The 18,865-nt window shown below is 47.5% G+C and overlaps 1 protein-coding gene across 1 annotated transcript in view; it reads left to right on the top strand.

Annotated features, from left to right (window-relative positions):
* The window catches only part of SYN2 (synapsin II), a 568,232-nt gene that overhangs the window by 252,263 nt on the left and 297,104 nt on the right, over nucleotides 1–18,865 (top strand). The window contains exon 2 of the mRNA XM_090021234.1: nucleotides 11,945–12,002. Coding sequence (XP_089877360.1) covers nucleotides 11,945–12,002 — 58 coding nt within the window. The remainder of the gene's footprint in view (nucleotides 1–11,944; nucleotides 12,003–18,865) is intronic.

Genomic DNA, 18,865 nt, shown 5'->3' on the forward strand with positions numbered 1-18,865 from the left:
CAATGCCACCACTGCCTGCCCCCAGTGTAGCATGGCCCCCCTGCCGGGAAGAGCCCAGCACTGTGCTAGCCTCAGCCTGCAGCAGCAGTGCCCTGCCCCATGCAGATCAGGGTCACGTGCCCCCTATGCCTCCCGGAATGCATGCAGTGATGGGAGCTGCCACCCCCTCCCCTGCCCCCCAGATGGGCTGCGGCTCTGTTCCGTGCCCAGCTGTGCAGGGCCTGGTGGGGCTGACACAAGGGTTCCAGGGCCTCTGTTGCCTCTGGTCCACCAACGCAGCTGAGGCTGGCCCCACTCTGGCCCCTGGGCAGTACGGGGTCAGGGCTGGTGTGAGACTGGGGGGAGGCACAGCCAGTGCCGGTGCCAGACAGTGAACCCAGGTGCAGGGGAAGGAATGGGCACAGCAGGCCCCAGCCCTGATCCCAGGCCTGGCTCGGCTTCACCCCCTGTCCAGCCAGTGTGCCATGGGATGAAAAAGGCTGTGTAAGTGTGCCATGGAATAGAAAAGGTTGGGAAATGCTGCTTTTGGCAACGGGCATCTTCTGCAGGGTGCCATGAGCCAGGCAGGCTTGCTTTGACATTGCTGTGACTAGGTAGTATGTCTGGGTCATGTTGGGGCAGGCAGCAAGAATTCAGGTTTGATGTACCTTGAGTCTTGGCTGTCCATCTGTATAGTGCTTTCATAGACAGATTTCAAAGAAGATCCCACTGCTGTTCTCCTTGGGCATTGCTTCTCATTACTGTCATAGGTGGAGAGCTAGGCAGTGATGGAGAAGGTGTGCTGCTTCCCAGTCACATTATAAAATTAAAAAATAGATTAATTTCAAATACCCTGGCTCATACAAACATAAATACAACAAAACTGAACATATCTTAACTATATTTAGTGTTCAATTATATTTAGAGATCAAACACTATATTTAGTGTTTGGGAATCTAATTTGGGGAAAGATCTATGCGTGGTACCTAGAGAACACCCACATCAATCCTGCTTTGGGGTGAGTTCATGACACTTATAGAATTGCATAGACAGTTCCTTCCTTGATCAAAAGACTTTTTCAAATAACAGCTGACTATTCAATATTTAGAAAGAAAAATTAAAGAATGTAAATTAAAGAATGTATAATCAGAAACTAAATTTATTAAAGTAATGAAATTAAAATTTTTCCTTTAATATGCAGAAAATCTTATCTATTAGTGAATATTCAGACACTTACTCATTACTCATGGTATTTCAGAACACAATTAGTTAATAATAATACAGGCAGTCCTCAGACCTACAACACATTTGGTTCCTAAAAACCATGTCTTAAGTCAAAAAGTCATAATTCGGAACAATTTTTTCTATAGGAAGAGTGCTACAAATGGGGGATTGGTTGCTTTACGATGGTCAATACTGCATGCAGCTGGTAAGTGGTGGAAGGGGAGGGGGAAGAGAAGGGGCATGGGGGGGGCAGATCAATGTCCCCTGTGGTGAGGGAAGGACTGGGGATGGGGATGGGACCAGATCTGAGGCAAGCACTGCCCAGTTGGGGCCAGGTGGGGTGGGGATGGCTCCTGCTGCTGCACTCTGGTTGTCTGGCAGCTAGACCAACGGTTCCTGCCACTGCTCACACCACTGGTCCAGGGGGGAATGGGGAGGCATGTGCCCCTGGATCTTTGCAAGGTGGGGCAGGGAGGCAGGAGACTGTACTCCAGGTGGGCGGTGAGGGCCATGGTGAATTTTTGTGGGGCTGCAGCCCCCCCCAATAACCCCCACTCCACCACCTGCCCTGCTCCAATTTGGGGGCATGTGCCCCCTCATGCCCTCCTGCCACTCACCCAGCTGAGGCAGGGCAGGCATGGGGTGGAGCTTCTGTGCTGCCTCCAGACTAGTGGCATGCAGTTGCAAGAGCCATCCCTCGCTTCTCATCCCCGCCAGATGAGCCTTAGCTTATAGGGCATGGGGGGGTGTTGCACCCGGATCAGAGCGGGACAGCCAGCTGAGCAGGGGCTATGAGGAGGCTGCAGCAACCTGAAAATTGACCGTAGACCCTGCTGCCCACCCACAGTGCAGCTCTGTGCAGCCTCGGCCTTGCCCACCTCACCCCACCCCACGCAGATGTGGGGGCACATGCCCCCCATGCCCTCCCAGACTAGTAGCAGGAGCAGCAGCAGAAACTGCCAGATGAGTGGCTAGACAAGCAGCATGCAGTGGCGTAAACCATGCCCCCACCATGCCCACCCAGCCCCAGTACTCACCCCAGCCCTGATTCCAGCCCCATCCCCATCCCCAGTCTCTCCCTCACCCCAGGGGGTGTTGATCTGCCCCCATGCCCCTTTCCTTCCACCACTTACCAGCTGCACATAGCACTGACTGTCATAAAGACGAAACCCATGTCAGAACATTGAAATGATGTGTCAATTTATAAAGATTGTAAGTGATGTTTGTCGCAACTCAAAATGTTACAAGTCGAGGACTGCATGCAGTTAATAATATTTATGTATCACATATTTAATTTCTACGTAAAACTCTGGCTAAAATGAAGTATGTAATCTTGTGTTTACATTGAAAATGTATTTCCTGTAGCAATGCAGTAAAATTAAAACCTACAATATAATTTGTCTTTATTATAAGAGGACAATGTAAGTGATTGCCAGTAGTAGCTTCTCATTGCAAATCCACAGTTCCCTGTTCTCTTCTTCCCAGTTACTTATTCTTACAGAATAAATTGCTGAATATTTTTTTGTGCATGCCATAGCAACATATATATATTTGTTTATTTACTGTGTAAGCTCTCATCCATCACAGCTAATAGACCCTTGGGAAATCTATTAGCCAAGTATTTTCAGTTAATTTGTAGGAGTTTGATTCTGCTGCCCTTGAAGAAAGAGGTACATTTCAGATGGACTTCATAGATTTAATAGATTTTAGGGTCAGAAGGAACCTATTAGATAATAGAGTCTGAACCCTGCCCTGGGCAGGAAAGAGTTCTGGGTTCAGATGACCCCAGCCAGTTGTTTTTCCAATCTCCTCTTAAATACCTCCAAGGAAGAAGACAGCACCACCTCCCTTGGAAGTGCATTCCACATTTTGGCAACCCTTACAATGAAGAATTTTTTCCTGATGTCCAATCTAAATTTGCTCCCCTTCAGTCTGTGGCCATTGTTTCTAGTTACCCCAGTGGGTGCCCTGGTAAACATTGTATCCCCTATTTCCTGCTGTCACCCTTGATGAGTTTGCAGTTGGCCACAAGATCACCTCTCAGCCTTCTCTTGTGGAGGCTAAAGAGACTCAGATCCCTTAATCCATCCTCATAGGGTTTTTCCTGTAGGCCTTTAACCAGGTGGGTGGTCCTCCTCTGAACCTTTTCCAGGTTATCTGCATCCCTCCTGAAGCGTGGAGCCCAAAACTGAACACAGTACTCCAGCTGCAGCCTAACCAAAGCCTCATAGAGGGGACATATCACCTCCCTAGACCTGTTTGTGATGCATCTACTTATGCAAGAAAGAGTGCGATTAGCTTTACTTATCATCACATTGGTGATTCATGTTCATCTTGGAGTCGACTACAACTCCAAGATCCCTTTCCACAGTTGTGCTACTTAGAATGGTGCTTCCCAGGCTATAGAAGTGTTGATGATTCTTCCTCCCTAGCTGCAACACATGGTGCATCTAGGTGCAACACTTATCTTTGTTAAAGATCCTATTTTGTTCACCCACTTCCCCAGCCTGTCCAAATCCACCTGGATTCACTCCCTGCCCTCTAGTTTGTTTACCTCCCCCCTATAGTTTGATGTCATCTGCAAACTTGGACAGGGTGCTTTTTACTCCCTCATCCAAGTCACTAATGAAGATATTGAACAGTCCCAGTCCCAGGACAGAGCCTTGGGGGACTCCGCTGCCCACATTTCTCCAGGTAGAAACTGACTTATCCACCACCACTCTCTAGGTGCATCTCATAAAGCAATTTTCCACCCACCAGACTGTGTAGTAATCTACATTGCAAGTGTTTAGTTTATTTATAAGAATTTAGTGCAACACTGTGTCAAAGGCCTTTTTAAAATCCAAGTAAATAACATGTACCTCTATTCCTTCATCCAGGTTTGTTGTGACCTGGTCGTAAAAAGAAACTGGGTTAGTCAGGCAGGATCTGCCTGCTATGAACCCATGCTGGTTGCCCCTTAGCATTGTTTTACCCTCTGGTCCTCCACAAATGTGATTCTTAACAATTTTCTCAAAGATCTTGCCAAGGATAGAGGTGAGGCTAACCGGCCTATAGTTACCTAGGTCCTCCTTCCTCTCCTTCTTGAAAGTAGGGATCACATTGGCCCTTTTCCAGTCCTCCAGGACCTGTCCTGAGCACTACAGGCACACAAACATTTGTACCAGTGGTCCCACTATGACTTCAGCTAATTCCCTAAGTACCCTAGGATGAAGATCATCAGGGCCTGTTGACTTAAATGCATCCAACCCCTCCAAGTGCCCCTTTACTAGGTCAGTGCTAACAGTTGGTGGGTTGGTATCTCACGCTTACCTAAAGTCCCATTGGGATGCATGCTTGTATCCTTGTCCAGGAACACAGATGCAAAGAAATCATTTAGGAGCTCTGCTTTGGCCATCCTATCTGTTACCAGTTGCCCTAGTCCATCTTGAAGGGCCACTATGTTACCCTGCACTTTCTCTTTGCTTCCTATGTATTTAAATAATGACTTTTTGTTATCCTTAACTTCTGCTGCTAGCCTAAGCTCCATTTTCGTTTTGGCTCTCCTCACTGCTTCCCTGCAGGCTTGAGTCTTGGTGGCTGTCCCCTGCTTCCACAACCTGTAGGCCTCTCTTTTCTCCTCCAGGCTCTCTTGGATTTCTGTGCTCAGCCAAGAGGGTTTCTTTGCTCTTTTTCCTCCCTTGATGTGTACTGGGATGGTCCTCTTCTGTGCCTGCAGGATGAGTCCCTTGAGAAACGCCCACCCTTCCTGGACTCCCATCTCTCCAATGCTTTTACCCATTAGTCCATCCCTAACTAATCTCCTGAGCTTTTTGAAGTTGAGTTCCTGAAGCCTAGCACTTCAGCCCTAATAGTTATTTTCCCCACCTTTCACCAGATAGTGAACTCTATCAGTAGGTGGTCACTATCCTCTAGGTTACCTTGCACCTGCAGATCCCCCACCAAGTCATCCCCTGTGGCCAGCACCAAGTCTAGTAAGGTATTTGCCCTAGTGGGATTGTTTACCTCCTGTGATAGATGAAGGTCCTGTAAGCAGGTTAGAAACTTACATGAACAGGCAGGCCTGTTTCCCTGTTCCTCCCAGCAGATGTCTGAGAAGTTTAGGTCACCCATGACAACCAGGTCCTTTGAGTGCACTGCCTCTGAGAGCTGTCTCAAGAATTCTGTCTCATCCCTCTGGTGTGGGGGCTGTAACAGACCCCCACTACCAAGTCCCTTTCTCCCCAATCCCCTGTAATCTGACCCATAGTACCTCAATTTGCCCTTCTTCTAGGCCCAACTTAACTATAGAAGATGTATATTGCTCTCTAACATAGACAGCAATGCCCTCCCCCACTTTTTTCCCCATTCTATCCTGAATACCCCCGCTCTTTTTCTCCCACTCTATCCTGTCTGTACAGCCTGTAGCCCTCAGTGCCCACTGCCTAGTCATGGGTAGGGTCCCACCAGGTTTTTGATAGCCCAGCCAGGTCAAATTCTTCGTTTGTAAGCAGGAATGCAAGTTCCTCCTGCTTGTTCCTCATACTCCTAGCCTTAGTATAGAGACATCTAAGGCCCTTACTAGTTCCTCAATAGGTGCCCTTACTAGTTCCTCATCCTCATGCTTAGCAGGGCCTTTGGTACTTACCTAGACTGTTCCAGCACCTGGCTCATGGTTCATCATTCCTGGTTTCACTCTGTTGACAACATCCCCATCCCCCGATGAACCTAGTTTAAACCCCTGCACAGGTGATCAGCCAACCTGGAAGAGAACAGGCTCTTACCTCTTGGAGAGAGATGTAGCCCATCTCGTCCAAACAAGGCCTTATCGTGGAAGTACAGGTCATGGTCAAGGAATCCAAACCCTGTACAATGGCACCAACTTCGAGGCTGTGAGTTGACCTCTCTAATGCAGTTACTGAGGTGCCGTCCATGACAGCTGACTGGGAGGATGGATGAAAAGACCATCTGTGACTTGAATTATAAAAGAATTGGCTAGAATGCATTAATTAGAGGTGCTGCTGTATAGAATCAATTTTATAATAGTTTTCATCAATAGGAAAGAATGAGCTTAATTAGGTAAATTTTACTATGGAAAATATTGCAAATTGGTGAAGTTCCATAGAGGCTTCCAAGTTCTTTTTCTCATTGTAATACTTTGGAAGACATTGTTATGGTTAGATTTGAGTTAAGCAGCCATTTTGTGTGGTGGGGGCAATATAATAGTTTGATTTCTGCCAGGGGTTCTAGGAGAGTTCAGATCTTAAGGCATATTTCTCCTTAAGAAACAGGCCTTCGATACTGAGCTGAAATCTTTGGATGAAGAAAGCTCTCCTCTCTGTATTTTTCTCCACTGAAAACTAGTCTGCAAGGCTACAAGCCCTTGCTGCCATTCAGCAGAGAGCAACACTGTTGTCAGGATGAGAGGCTGATATTAGAAGAAGGGACAGTAACATTATAGTGTTGATGTTTGCCTTTGGTCTTCTTAATTAAGGGCTATATATCTGAAATTCTCAGAATCTCAACCATAAAATATGGAATAATTACTTAAGAATTAGACGTGCACTGATACATTGGTCCAATATTGGATTGGTACCAATATAAAGAGAACTGGCTGTATTGGATATCAGCCTGATGGGGCTGATAATTTGGCTGATAAATGGATGTTCTGCGTACAGCCACAGTGCAGCACTCAGGCAGTGAGAAGCACAGCCAGCAGTGTGGAGAGCTGCCTCCAACTAGTCAGTCTGTTGTGGTGGAAGGAGAGGGAGGAGGGGAAAGGAGGGAGAGAAGGGGTGGTGGGGGCAGATCAATACTCCCCAGGGTGAGGGGGGGCAGGGGCAGGTACTGCCCAGGTGGGGTGGTGGGGCAGAGCTGCAGCTCATGGAGGGGAGGTGGCTCCCACCGCTGCTTGCACCCTGGGGGGGGCATGGGGACACAGGCACAGCTTGAGAAGTGTTTTTTCTACATACCTTGAGGTAGAATGCTTATGAATGCTGCAGTGCTGGGGTGCATGGAGTGTCCCACTGGAGCATGAGGGGCTCTCCAGCATGCTCAGCAGTGAACCCAGAAGTAGACCAGAAGGACTTCCGGTCCACTTCCAGGTCAGCCAGGAAGTGCACTGCCTCCCCTCGTGCCCCCCCCCCCCCAGCTTGGTGATTGGCTGCAGGGGCCCCAGGTTCCCCCCCAGATACAGGAGGCACCAATCACCAAGCTCAGGTTGTAGCGCAGGGGGCCTCCCCTGCACACTCCCTGGTGGACCAGGAAGTAGACTGGAAGTGCTTCTGGTGCACTTCCAGGTCTGCTGCCTAGCACGCTGGGGAGCCTCCATGCATTCAGAGCCCCTGCTACCTAGAGATATATAGAAAAAATATTTAAAGCTGTATCTACATCCAAATCTGTCTGAATCTCTCCAAATTGATTTGGAGGGTTCCAAATCGATTTGGAGAAATTATAGTGTCCTCTGATTCGGTTTGGAGATTTAGCCACCAAATTGGGCTGAATCTCTGCCGAACTGAATCAGGAACCAAAGCTTCAAGCAGCCCTAATAGAGTAACAAGTTTAATTTTAGGATCCTGTTCATTTTTCAGATAATTACTTTTTATATTGTTTTTAGCAGGAGCAGGGTAAAATCTTGTATTTTAAAATAACTATTTGACAATATTTTAACCAATGGATTGAAATGTATTTTAATCTTATAAGAGATACTTCTTATGTCAGGAGGTTGATTTTTCCAAAGTAAGACCATTGAAAGGCTCCTAAAGAAAGAGAAGATGTAGGTTTGAGGATGTACTCATGCAATACATCACTGTATAATCTACTGTGTGCATATGTACATAACATACAAGATCACAAGAAAACTTAAGCCTGGCTTCTGATTACTGACACATGTATGGGAAAAAAATCAGAAAGGCCAAGGCACAAAATAGGCACAACTACAAAAAGGTATGAAGGTAGGGAGAAGTGTTAATTGTTAGTGCTGCATAGTACATAGTACCCTCTCACTTGGTACCACTACAAAAATATAGCAGTCTGGGATGTATAGGCATTCCAGCTCCCTTGCTGGAGAGCTACAAAGTTAGTTTAAAGGCAGGCTTTCCAGCCAGGGGGTTATGGGGCTTGTTGGGGTCCCTTGGCCCCACGAGAGACAGTCACTAGCAGCCTGCCCTCTTCCCTGTGAGGGTGTCAATGACCAGCAGGGATCCTGGTTTTCTCTGTTTAAAAATTTCATATTCTCTGATAAACCCTGCAAATTCTCTGACTAAAAACCCCAAAATGTGATTAAAATGAAATGCCACTATATATATATATATATATAGTGCTCTTCCTCCAGCAGTGCCTGAGCCCTGGCTGCCGTCTGTGGAAGGTGGTGGCTGCTGCGGCAGAGTAGAGTATGGAGTCTGGTTCCTCTTCACCCATGGGCTGCCTGGATAGAGCAGAGACCATTGGAGGGGGTGCCCACTGTGAGCTTATGCTCTCTACCATACTGCCCTCCCCCCTGGGGCCTCCACAGCCTAGTGGGCAAGACCCAGTGAGACAGGGCAGAATAGGGCACGGAAGCTCCTTGTTGCTGCAAGCCCCATGCCACCTTGGCGCAGCGCCCCTTTTCTGCGCAGCAGCAGTGAGAGGCACAAATCTGCTCTGCCACTCCCACTATTGCTGGGCTGGCAGGAGGCACTTCACCAGGGCAGCACAGGGCTCACAGTGGCAAGGAGCTTCCCTGCCCCACTCTGCCCTCAAGTGCTGGGTCTTGCATGCTGGGATGGCAGGGTAGGGTGCCCAAGCCTGCGATAGGCAGCCCACCCCCACCCCATACACAAATCTGGGGGGCATGTGCCCACTCTGCTCCCACTGAGAATGTGGACAGTGGCAGGGATCCAGTCCGATCCCTGGCACCGTTCTCCAGGCAAACTTCCCACAGCCCCGTCCTGCTCCCTGCCTGGGCCTTGTACCTGTGCATTCCAGCCCCAGGCTTCAGCTAGGCAGCAGCCCCAACCCCAGCCCAAGCCCTGCCCAACTCCCTCCCTCCCGCCCTATGGGGACCTCAATCCCGCAGCCATGCATATGTGTGAGTGCACACATGGACATGGAGCCTCCTGCCTGACCACCCCCCTCTCACTTCCCCTAGCCCTCTGCAGGCTGTAATTCTGCCAGCCTGCAGAGAGCTTTTTGCAAATGTGGAAAATCTGTACATTTCTCTGTTAAAAGGAAAAATCTGTGTTTTTCTTGGTTAAAGTGGAAAATCTGCATTTTCTTCTGTTTTTCTGTGGGAAACAGAAAACCTGGATCCCCGATGATCAGCTGACACAAGTGCTGAAATGAACACCCCCTCATGTCCAGCTCTCCTGATCAGCTCCACAGCCTCCATTGCTAACTGTTGGAACCCAGGCAGACCTGTAGTTCTTGCAGCCATATGGGGGCCATGACAACCACCCCCGCCTGGCTCTGACAGTCAGCTGGTAGGTGGAACACGGGAACAGGGCAGGGTCCCATGCACTGCAGGCCACAGAGCTTAAGATCTGCTGGCTCTCATGGCAGAAGTGTCCCAGCAGAGCTCCCTGACAGCTCACTGGTCATTAATGATTACAGATGATTAATGATGTATCCAAGGTTTTCAAGCTGGGGGTTGTAGATGACAACAAGACAGATTCTGTTGTCCTCATCAGCACAGACAAGTCATCTACATAGATTACATATCACTGGACAAAGCAACGCATTGTGTTTATGACATGGCTAACTATCATTTTCTACATTGTTTCATGAAATTCATCACGTAGTCCTTAGGGAACTGACTGAAGCTATCTCAGAGCTGTTACCAATACATTTATGAGATGGATGGGCTTCCAGAACACTGGAAAACAATAAATATAGTGCCTGTCTCTAAAAAAGGAGGAAAAGGAGGACCCATTGGATTATAAATCAGTCAGCCTAATTTCAATTTCCAGGAAGATATCTGGACAAATAATCAAATAACATTTCCTACACAGCAAGAAGATAAGGTGATAAATTATATCCAATATGGATGTATCAGTAACAAATCATGTCAAACTAATCTAATTGCTTTTATGATGGGGTGTCAAATCTTGTATATAGAGAAGTAGCAGATATGATATATCTCAACTTTAAGAAGACTTTTGACACTGTCTCATGACTTTCTCCTAAGCAATCTAGAGAAGTGTGGTTGATGAAATAACTCACATGGATTCCCAATGAATTGGAAAGCCATATGCAGACTAGTTACCTGTGAAACAGAAAAAAGTTTGATTCCAGGTGGGGTCTGTCATGGTACTCAATATTTTCATTTTTGAGTTGGATGATGGAATAGAGAAAAACTTATTGAATTTGCATATCATGCCAAAATGGGGAGGGGTGCAACCACCATTGAGAACAGGATTAGAATTTTATATTATCTTGATGAAGTGGAAACACAGTCTCAAATGAATAGGATACAATTAAGTGAAGACAAGAGCAACAACAACATGCTATACCTAATATGAATACAAGATGGGAAAGAACTGAGTAGGCAGCATTTCCAGAGAAAATAATCGAGAGAGTCTAGTAGAGGGGCTGTCAATCAGGGGTACTTGGAAAGGTCCTAGGGAGTATACACGGCCAGGCAGGAATGGAGCACTGCCACCTCCCAGGAGCAGGGCTGGGCGGGGGGAGGGGGGCGAGAGCAGCAGCACCCCTCTGTGTACTGGTACTGGTACCCTCTGTGTACTGTGTACAGGTACTGCCCAGCTGGCCAGACATGGGGGGAGGAAGCTCGCATGGAGCAGCTGCCGCCTCCATACAGCGTCCTGTGCCGCCACCACTGTCCCATGCCACACACCGCTTTACCATGGCCAGTCTCACATGCAGCTCCATGAGCTGCTAACAGGTGGCATGTGATTGGCCAGATGGAGCTGCATGTGTGACTGGCTGTGGGAAGGCTGGGCGCAGCAGTAGCAGAGTGGTGTTAGTGGCCACCACTGTACCCCCGCCCTCCCGCTCGGCATCCAGCTGCTGCCACTGAAAAGGGTATACTTCTTTAAAAAGGTTGAAAATCCCTGTAGTAGATCATAAATCAAACATTTCACACTGTGGCAAAAAACCCCAAACAAAGAAAAACAATAAAACAAAACTAGATATTAGATGCGTAAACAGGCAAATTATATTTAAGATGCACACAAAGTAATCCTTCCACTGCAGTTGGCACTGGCGAAGAATACTGTGTCCACTTTTAGCCAGCAGAATTAAAAAAATGATGTGTACCAATTGGATAGAAGAAAAGAGCAATAGAAATTATCAGAGGTCTTGAAATGTGACCTATACTGTTTATGCTGTAGAAGAGAAGACTGAACGGAGGCAGGATATCAATCTTCAAATTGATATCAAGGGTTGCTGCAAAGAGGAAGGTAAAACATTATTCCATATCATCTCTAGTTAGGACCAGAAGTAAGGGGCTCAGAGATGCAGGTTAAACTTCAGGAAAAGCATTCTAATTATGTTGTTTTAGATCAGGACTAAATTACTTAGTGAGGCTGTGAAATCTCTGTCACTGAAGGTTTTTAAGAACAGGTGAAATAATTATCACTCAGAAATGGTCCTGATATAGTTGATTATGCCCTGGGCCAGTAACACAGCCCAAAGGACCTCCCACATCACGCCCCGCCCCCCCCCCGGCCGTTTCCCCTGTGATTCTATGTTCTTTCTCAAGTACACTAATGCAGCCAGTTTATTTATTACTGTACTTGACATAGCAATATTTTTCTTTTTCCAGGGCCAAGAGTTTTCGTGGAAAAAAGGTCCATGGAGACTATGACATAAAAGTGGAACAGGTAACTAAACAATTTTTCCTCTATATTTGAATTTTTTATATTATTTTCTGTCTAGTCTCTTGTACATTAGAGAGCTTATGGGGGTAAAACTGTGTTTTTGAATTTTTGGACTCTTCATGTGTGGAATTTCATTAACAATTCCAAAAACAAACTTAATGAAAACTTTTCTACTATAAAATTTCATAGGGAATTATAATTGCTGAAAAATTCACTTGTGGGGGTGGGGGTGTGTGTGCTTAAGTGTCCTGTTCCATTAACTGTTTGTTTTAATGCACTGTCATGGTTATGAAACGACAAACTGCAGTCTAAGGTCAAAGTACTAGCCCCTTCATTATGTAGCTGATTATTCCAGTGATTACTTTGGCCCTGAAATGCAGCCTAAGCAGATGGCAACAAAGTTTCAAGTGTTTGTATATATGTTAGGATAACTATTGATAGAGTATCCCTTTAGGTTTGCACTGTGGCATAAAAATGAAATGACCAAAGTTGTAGACTACAGCACTTGATTTCCCAAAGGACCAATGGGTCTGAATATTGGATTTTGGATTGGTGCTTCACCCCATTACTTCTTTAAGAGTATCTAGAAACTGCAGTTTTAGCACATTTTGAAAACAGTACTGAATGGGTATGTTAGCCTGAAAGTGCCATAGGGAGAGGAGCCTGGAGGAATGACAAAAAGAACCACGTTATCCGGATCTGAAAACAGTTCAAAGGTACACCAAACTTACAATTGACATCACATGTGAATTGCTTACTTTCAGATGCATTGAAGTCAGTTACAGCTAAAAATAAGCTCAAGGGTCTTTTCATACTGAGTTCCTTGTAGGCCATAGAACTGCTTTTGTGGATGACGCAGTGAAGGTTTGAGATGGTGTTTATTTTTTTCTGGACCCTGCCAGTCATATGGTTACTTGAATTGCCACAGCCACAATTTTGCACACTTAACTTGGGTGTAACAGGGAGTCAGAGGGCTCCTATTATTTTAAGAGAAGCTGCAGTAATCTGAGCTGGCTCCAGGCAGGCAGAGAGTTAATATTTGGGCTAGCTGTTAATAGACCAGCCAGCCACCATCAGGCAGACTCATAGCTACACAGGTGGTGGCCCTTTTGAAGAGTAACTTCCCATGGGAGCAGTTTCATAGTTTCTAGGGTCGGAAGGGACCTGAGCAGATCATCTAGTCTGACCCCCTGCCATGGCAGGAAAGAGCACTGGGGTCAAATGACCCCAGCAAGATGTTCATCCAACCTCCTCTTAAACAGCCCCAGGGTAGAAGCCTGCACCACTTCTCTTGGAAGCTGGTTCCAGACCCTAGCTGCCCTGACCGTGAAGCAGCGCCTCCTGATATCTAACCTAAACCTACCCTCTGCCAGCTTGTGACCATTATTCCTGGTCACTCCTGGCAGTGCATGGGGGAATAGTGACTTCCCCAATGCCTGCTGATCCCCCCTGACTAGTTTATAACAGGCCACAAGATGCCCCCTCAGCCTTCTCTTTTGGAGGGTGAACAGGTTCAGGTCCCGCAGCCTGTCCTCATAAGGCCTGCCCTGTTGTCCCCTGATCATGTGAGTGGCCCTCGTATGGGTTGCAGAGCTGTAAGCTGCAAACTGGGCAGGTCCACAGGCAGCCGAGCCAAGCCCTAATAGGGCAAACAGGCTGGCCAGCTGCAATAAGCTACCCTTACAGACTAGCCAGCCAGCAAGCCCAATTAGAAACACCCAATTAGTGTATGGCTGGGGAGCCATATGTGCCTGCTGCTGCCTCCGCGCTGCACTGCATCCCTGCCTGCCTGCTTGCCCAGCGGCGGCAAACACATGCCATCATGTGGCTCTTGAAGCAACAGCAGCAGGCACAGAGCCCAGCCTGCAGCAGCAGCTCACCTCCACTTCATGCACAAGTCTGGGGGGGGTGTGCCCTTCGTGCCTCTCTTGGGGTGCACGTAGAGACAAGACCCCCCCGAATGAGCTGCCCAGGGTTCAACTGACCCACCATCTGCTTTGGGGCTCCATTCACCCTGCCCCTGCCTCTACCCTACTCCATCCCTCACTGCAGAGGACTTGATCTGCCCCCTGCACAATGCTCCTTCGCTCTCCCCCCACCCCCTTTCCCTCCACAAACTTACCTGTTGGGTTGTGCGGGGGTGTACACTTAGCCCCCCCAATAATATTTTCTCCCTCCGCCTATGGCCCACCAAACTGCCTTCCCCCTCTGCTCCCTATACACTTACCTTAATTTGGCTGCCTGGCTGCATCCTGGCCATGCCCCCAGCAGCCACTTGCAGGCTGTGAAAGTGCAGGTTTCCTCTCACAGGCTGGAATGCTGCCATGCTGCAAAGGGAAACCTATGCTTTCACGCTTTTTTCTGGCAAAGGCTCATGACCCTTAAACATTGCAGTGTGGGGCTAATTTCATGGTATCTGCTCAGTCCACAAAATCACATGTTTTTCAGGACCCTACACATGACTGACATGAGCAGAGCTTGAGAAATAATAAGCTCAAAGTCTGAGCCAGGGAGTCAGTCTGGCTAAGCAGGCTCCCTGGGAAGAAGCTCTGCTCCAAGATGGCTAGAGCTCAAGCAAATGGACTGAGACCCTGCAACTATAAGTAAGGGTCTGAGAGCTTATAAGGAGCTAAGCATGGGATGAGAAGTGCTGTGCTATGCAACCAGCATGCTTAGATATTTGGGTTACAGCCAGTGAGCTGATTCTTTTGTTATGGTTTATACCAGTGAACTGGCTCAGGACTGAAAGGGAGATGGAGGTCCCAGCAGTGCCTGAGAGGCACGTGACAGCTTTGAGCTTTGCCAGGGGCTGGTGCAGCGAGGCGGTGACCAGGCAAAAGGTTGCAGCCTAGAACAAGGGCAGGTGGCCCAGTGCCCAAGAGGCATGAGAACCAGGGCCCAAATGGGAAAAAACTAGGACTGGAGCCCAGGAAGCCAGATCCAGTACAGTGGGTCCACACTAAAAAGGAGCCAGCCAGAGGGGTGGAGGCCAAGAAAGCTGAGGCCCCAACAAGGGAACTGACGTCTGAGGTGGCCTGGTGGTTTTGGGGCAAAGGGCCCACTTATATGGTGATTGGTAACACCTCAGAGGCATTGTGTGTGGCTGTAAGGGAGATTGGAGGCCACAAGATTAGCCATTAAGGTAATTCGTGCCCTGGGGCACCAATAGGCTGGGAGGGCCCACCTAACATTTAAAAGCTCACTCTGGGACCCTGGGCAGCCTCCTTTTCTCCCAGTAAGATTTAACAGTAAGGTGGTACAGACAAGTGGGTAAAAGAGAACTCAGAGAGTACTCAGAAATTCGAAGCAAAGCAAGTGTCACGAGGCCACCAGGGGGTGTCATAGCCATCCCTGGGTCCCAATTCTACCACATTGGGTCAATGAACCTATCTTAACATGTTGTATTAAATACCAATCATACTGTTTTATATATATATGGAGTTTTATTTTGAGCATAAAGCAAGTGGAGAAAGTTCACAAACTGAGCAAGTAGCAATTTCTGAAATGCAGGAAAAGAGAACAGCAAGAAAATTGATGTGTAGAAGACCCCTGGCTGCTATAGCACTGAAGCATACTGACTTGCAGAGGGCCCCAGAACAGGATGCAAGGATATAGCTAGGCCTGTCCGATTAGAGAACTATTCAATTTGGATTCGGTGAATTCAGATGCCAGCGATTTGATTCAGAGATTTGAATCAGTTTTGCAATTTGATTCAGCTGAATCGGCTTTGGAAGATTTGGAGCTGATTCAGAGAGATTTGGAGATCAGGCCATAGAATAAAATGGGGAGTCAATGAAATATCTATAACTTTGCTGTTTTTTGGCTGATTCAGATGAAACTTTCAGGGATGGTAGCCTTTGTGGAGGGCATGGTGCTTCCCAAGTTTGAAGGTGACAGGTGCTGGGGTTTCTGGGAAACTGCATCTGCCAGCTGTCAAAGAGATAGGTGCATGGGGGTTCTGAGGCCCTGCACCTCTAGCTGCTAACAGGCAAAACTTGTGACATAGGTGCTTGTGTGACTGTATCTGTCTTGGAGCACAGGGGGGTGAAAACTAAAGGCCTGCTCAGCCCTGCTGTGGCCATGAAGCTTGCCAGCTGTGTCTGTCTTAGGGTGCAGGGGGGTGAAGAAAACTGCTACAGGCCTGCCAGGCCCTGATGCAGCCACGAAGCCTGCCAGCTGTCAAGGACATAGGTGCAGGGGAAATCTGGGTTCTGGGGACCAGCACCTCTGGCTGCAGGCAGACAAAACTCATGACATGGGTGGGTGACACTGTGTGTGTATTCAGGTGTGCCCTTCCTGGGACTGGGGCTTCTGCCCAACACTGCAGTGTGCCCCAGTGAGGTCTCCTCCACTACAGCCTCATCCCGGTCCACCACTGTAAATAGAGACAGGTAAAAATAACTTAGGTGACTCAGCACTAGTAGAGTCAGTGGAATGCTGACACACTACAACCTGCTGGACATCTGACTCTCCAGGTACCTCTGCAATTTTACCTGCGCTGCTACATCCCCCTTTCCTCCCCGTCCACCCCAGCCTGTTCCTCATCCCTGATGCCTTCATTTCCATTTTCACTGACTAGCTTTTTTGCCTGCATTTCTTGCCAGGCCAGCCTCTGGCTTTTTTACTATTCCTTCCATCCAGGACCAGGAGACACAAACTGCAGGAGCTTCTTCAGCTTGACATAGGCTTTTTCAACTCAAAAGCTGGCATCTCAGGCAGCTAAGCTGAGCTCACCTGTTGTTCGGTGATGTGCTCTCTGCCCTGACTCCAACTGGGTGACTTTAGGACTTCTTCTTGCCCTTCTAGCTTTTCTGATTTGTTTGCTTCACTTTGTGCAGTAGACTGCGGCTTGATTATTGATTGATTGTAATAAAGTATATGGTGCATGTGTGTGTTGTTGTTCAGTGATGTGCTTTCTGCCCTGACTCTGAATGGGTGACTGTCTGACTTCTTTCTCTCCTTCTTCTGGGTTGTGTTTCTTTACTGTACTATACGCTTCAGATCATGCTTCGGATCTGGAGTAGCTTTGGACACTTCGGCACCTGAAGCAGCATGTCTGGATCAAAGTTCTGGCTTCTTTATGCTTTCTGAAGCAGTTCAGAGCTTCCAAACTCCTCTGGAAAATCTTCGGAGCCGCTTTGGAGATCCAGCCATAGGGTATAATGGGGAACCAATGAAATATATATAACTTTGTTGTTTTATGCCTGATTTGAATGAAACTTGTAGGGATGGTACCCACTTCTAAAAGCATGAAGCCTGCCAAGTTTCAAGAAGATCGGTGCAGAAGTTCAGGGGGAACTACACCCCAAATTGTTGAAAACTCAAGGTCATGTGTATGTGTTACACCACAGTGGGGTCAAAACTGCAGGGATGGTGGCCCCTGGTTAGGCCACAAAGCCTGCCAAGTTTCAAGGTGATAAGTGCAGGGGTTTGGTGGAAACTGCACCTCAAGCTGCGGACAAGCAAAACTCATGACATGGGTGACATCGTGTGTGTTAAGGCACAGCAGGGTGAAAGCTGCAGGCCTGCTAGCCCCTGCTGAGGCCATGAAGCCTGCCAGCTGTCACGGAGATTGGTGCAGGGCTTCTGGGTTCTGGGGCCCTGCACCTCTAGCTACTGACAGGCAAAACTCGTGACTCAGGAACTAGCTCAAGACACAGAACCTAGCTACTAGTAGCCACTAGATAATTAGTTAATTAGCAATGATTAACACCTACAAAACCACAGACTAAGGAGAGGAAATAATCGATACAGACAATCAACTGCCCCAAGATAGAGACAGTCAGTTGCACAAGCATCCATGTCATGAGTTTTGCCTGTCAGCAGCTTGAGGTGCAGTTTCCCCCAAACTCCTGCACCTATCTTCCTGAAACTTAGCAGGCTTTGTGGCCTCACCAGGGGCCATTACCCCTGCGATTTTGACCCCACTGTGGTGTAACACATACTCATGACCTGAGTTTTAAGAATCTGGGGTGCAGTTCCCCCAAAACTCCTGCATTTATCTTTTTGAAACCTGGCAGGCTTCATGCTCTCAGCAGAAGCTACCAGCCCTGCAAGTTTTATCTAAATTAGACAAAAACAAAGTTATAGATATTTCATTGATCCCCCATTATATCCTATGGCTGGATCTCCAAGGTAGCTCAGAAGCTCGGAGCCGGATCAAAGCGGGAACCCGGTCCGGATCTCCGGATTGGATCCCTGGCATCTGAAGCAGCTGGATCTGAAGCCGGATCGAATACCTGCCTGCTCGCACAGGCCTACTGTACTGTTCTGTGTTTCTTTCTGAATCTCTATCTGACTCCTTCTGTGTTGTCTTTAGTCAGTGTGTAAACTATTAAAACTAACTATAATAATATTAATAGCTAATGTAATAACTATATACAAGCTCTTCTTTTTCTATGAATATCTGACTTCTTCCATGACGTGTGAGTGTGTGTAATGTGTGCTTCCCTGTACAGTGATGGATCACAGGGCCAGAGAAAACACTGAGCTTTCTGTTTTAAAAGTTTGCAAAAAAAAAAAAGAGAACAAATATAACTTGAAATAAATTAATTGGCTAAGTATTAAGTAGCAAGATTCTAAGCTAAGCTAAGCTAAGATAAGCTAACATATATGCTATCCAATCCTTTTTAAGAACAAAAACGAGCATGCAGCTGACTAACTAGGAAGCAAGCCAGGCAGTTCACTACCTTTCTGACACTGTTGCTTGCTCAGAACCAGCTCACAAAAGGCACAGCAAGCCTGCAGACAGAGGCTTTTATGCTGTTTCTATGTCCCTCCCCCAGACACTGTGATTGGAAGGGCACTCAGAGAGAAATCACACTCACTGGCCTGCTAGAGATGTCAGTCCTTCCACCCCCCACCCC

Source organism: Crocodylus siamensis, chromosome 11 (assembly GCF_052110815.1).
Source record: "Crocodylus siamensis isolate JL-2025a chromosome 11, ASM5211081v1, whole genome shotgun sequence".
NCBI lineage: Eukaryota > Metazoa > Chordata > Crocodylia > Crocodylidae > Crocodylus > Crocodylus siamensis.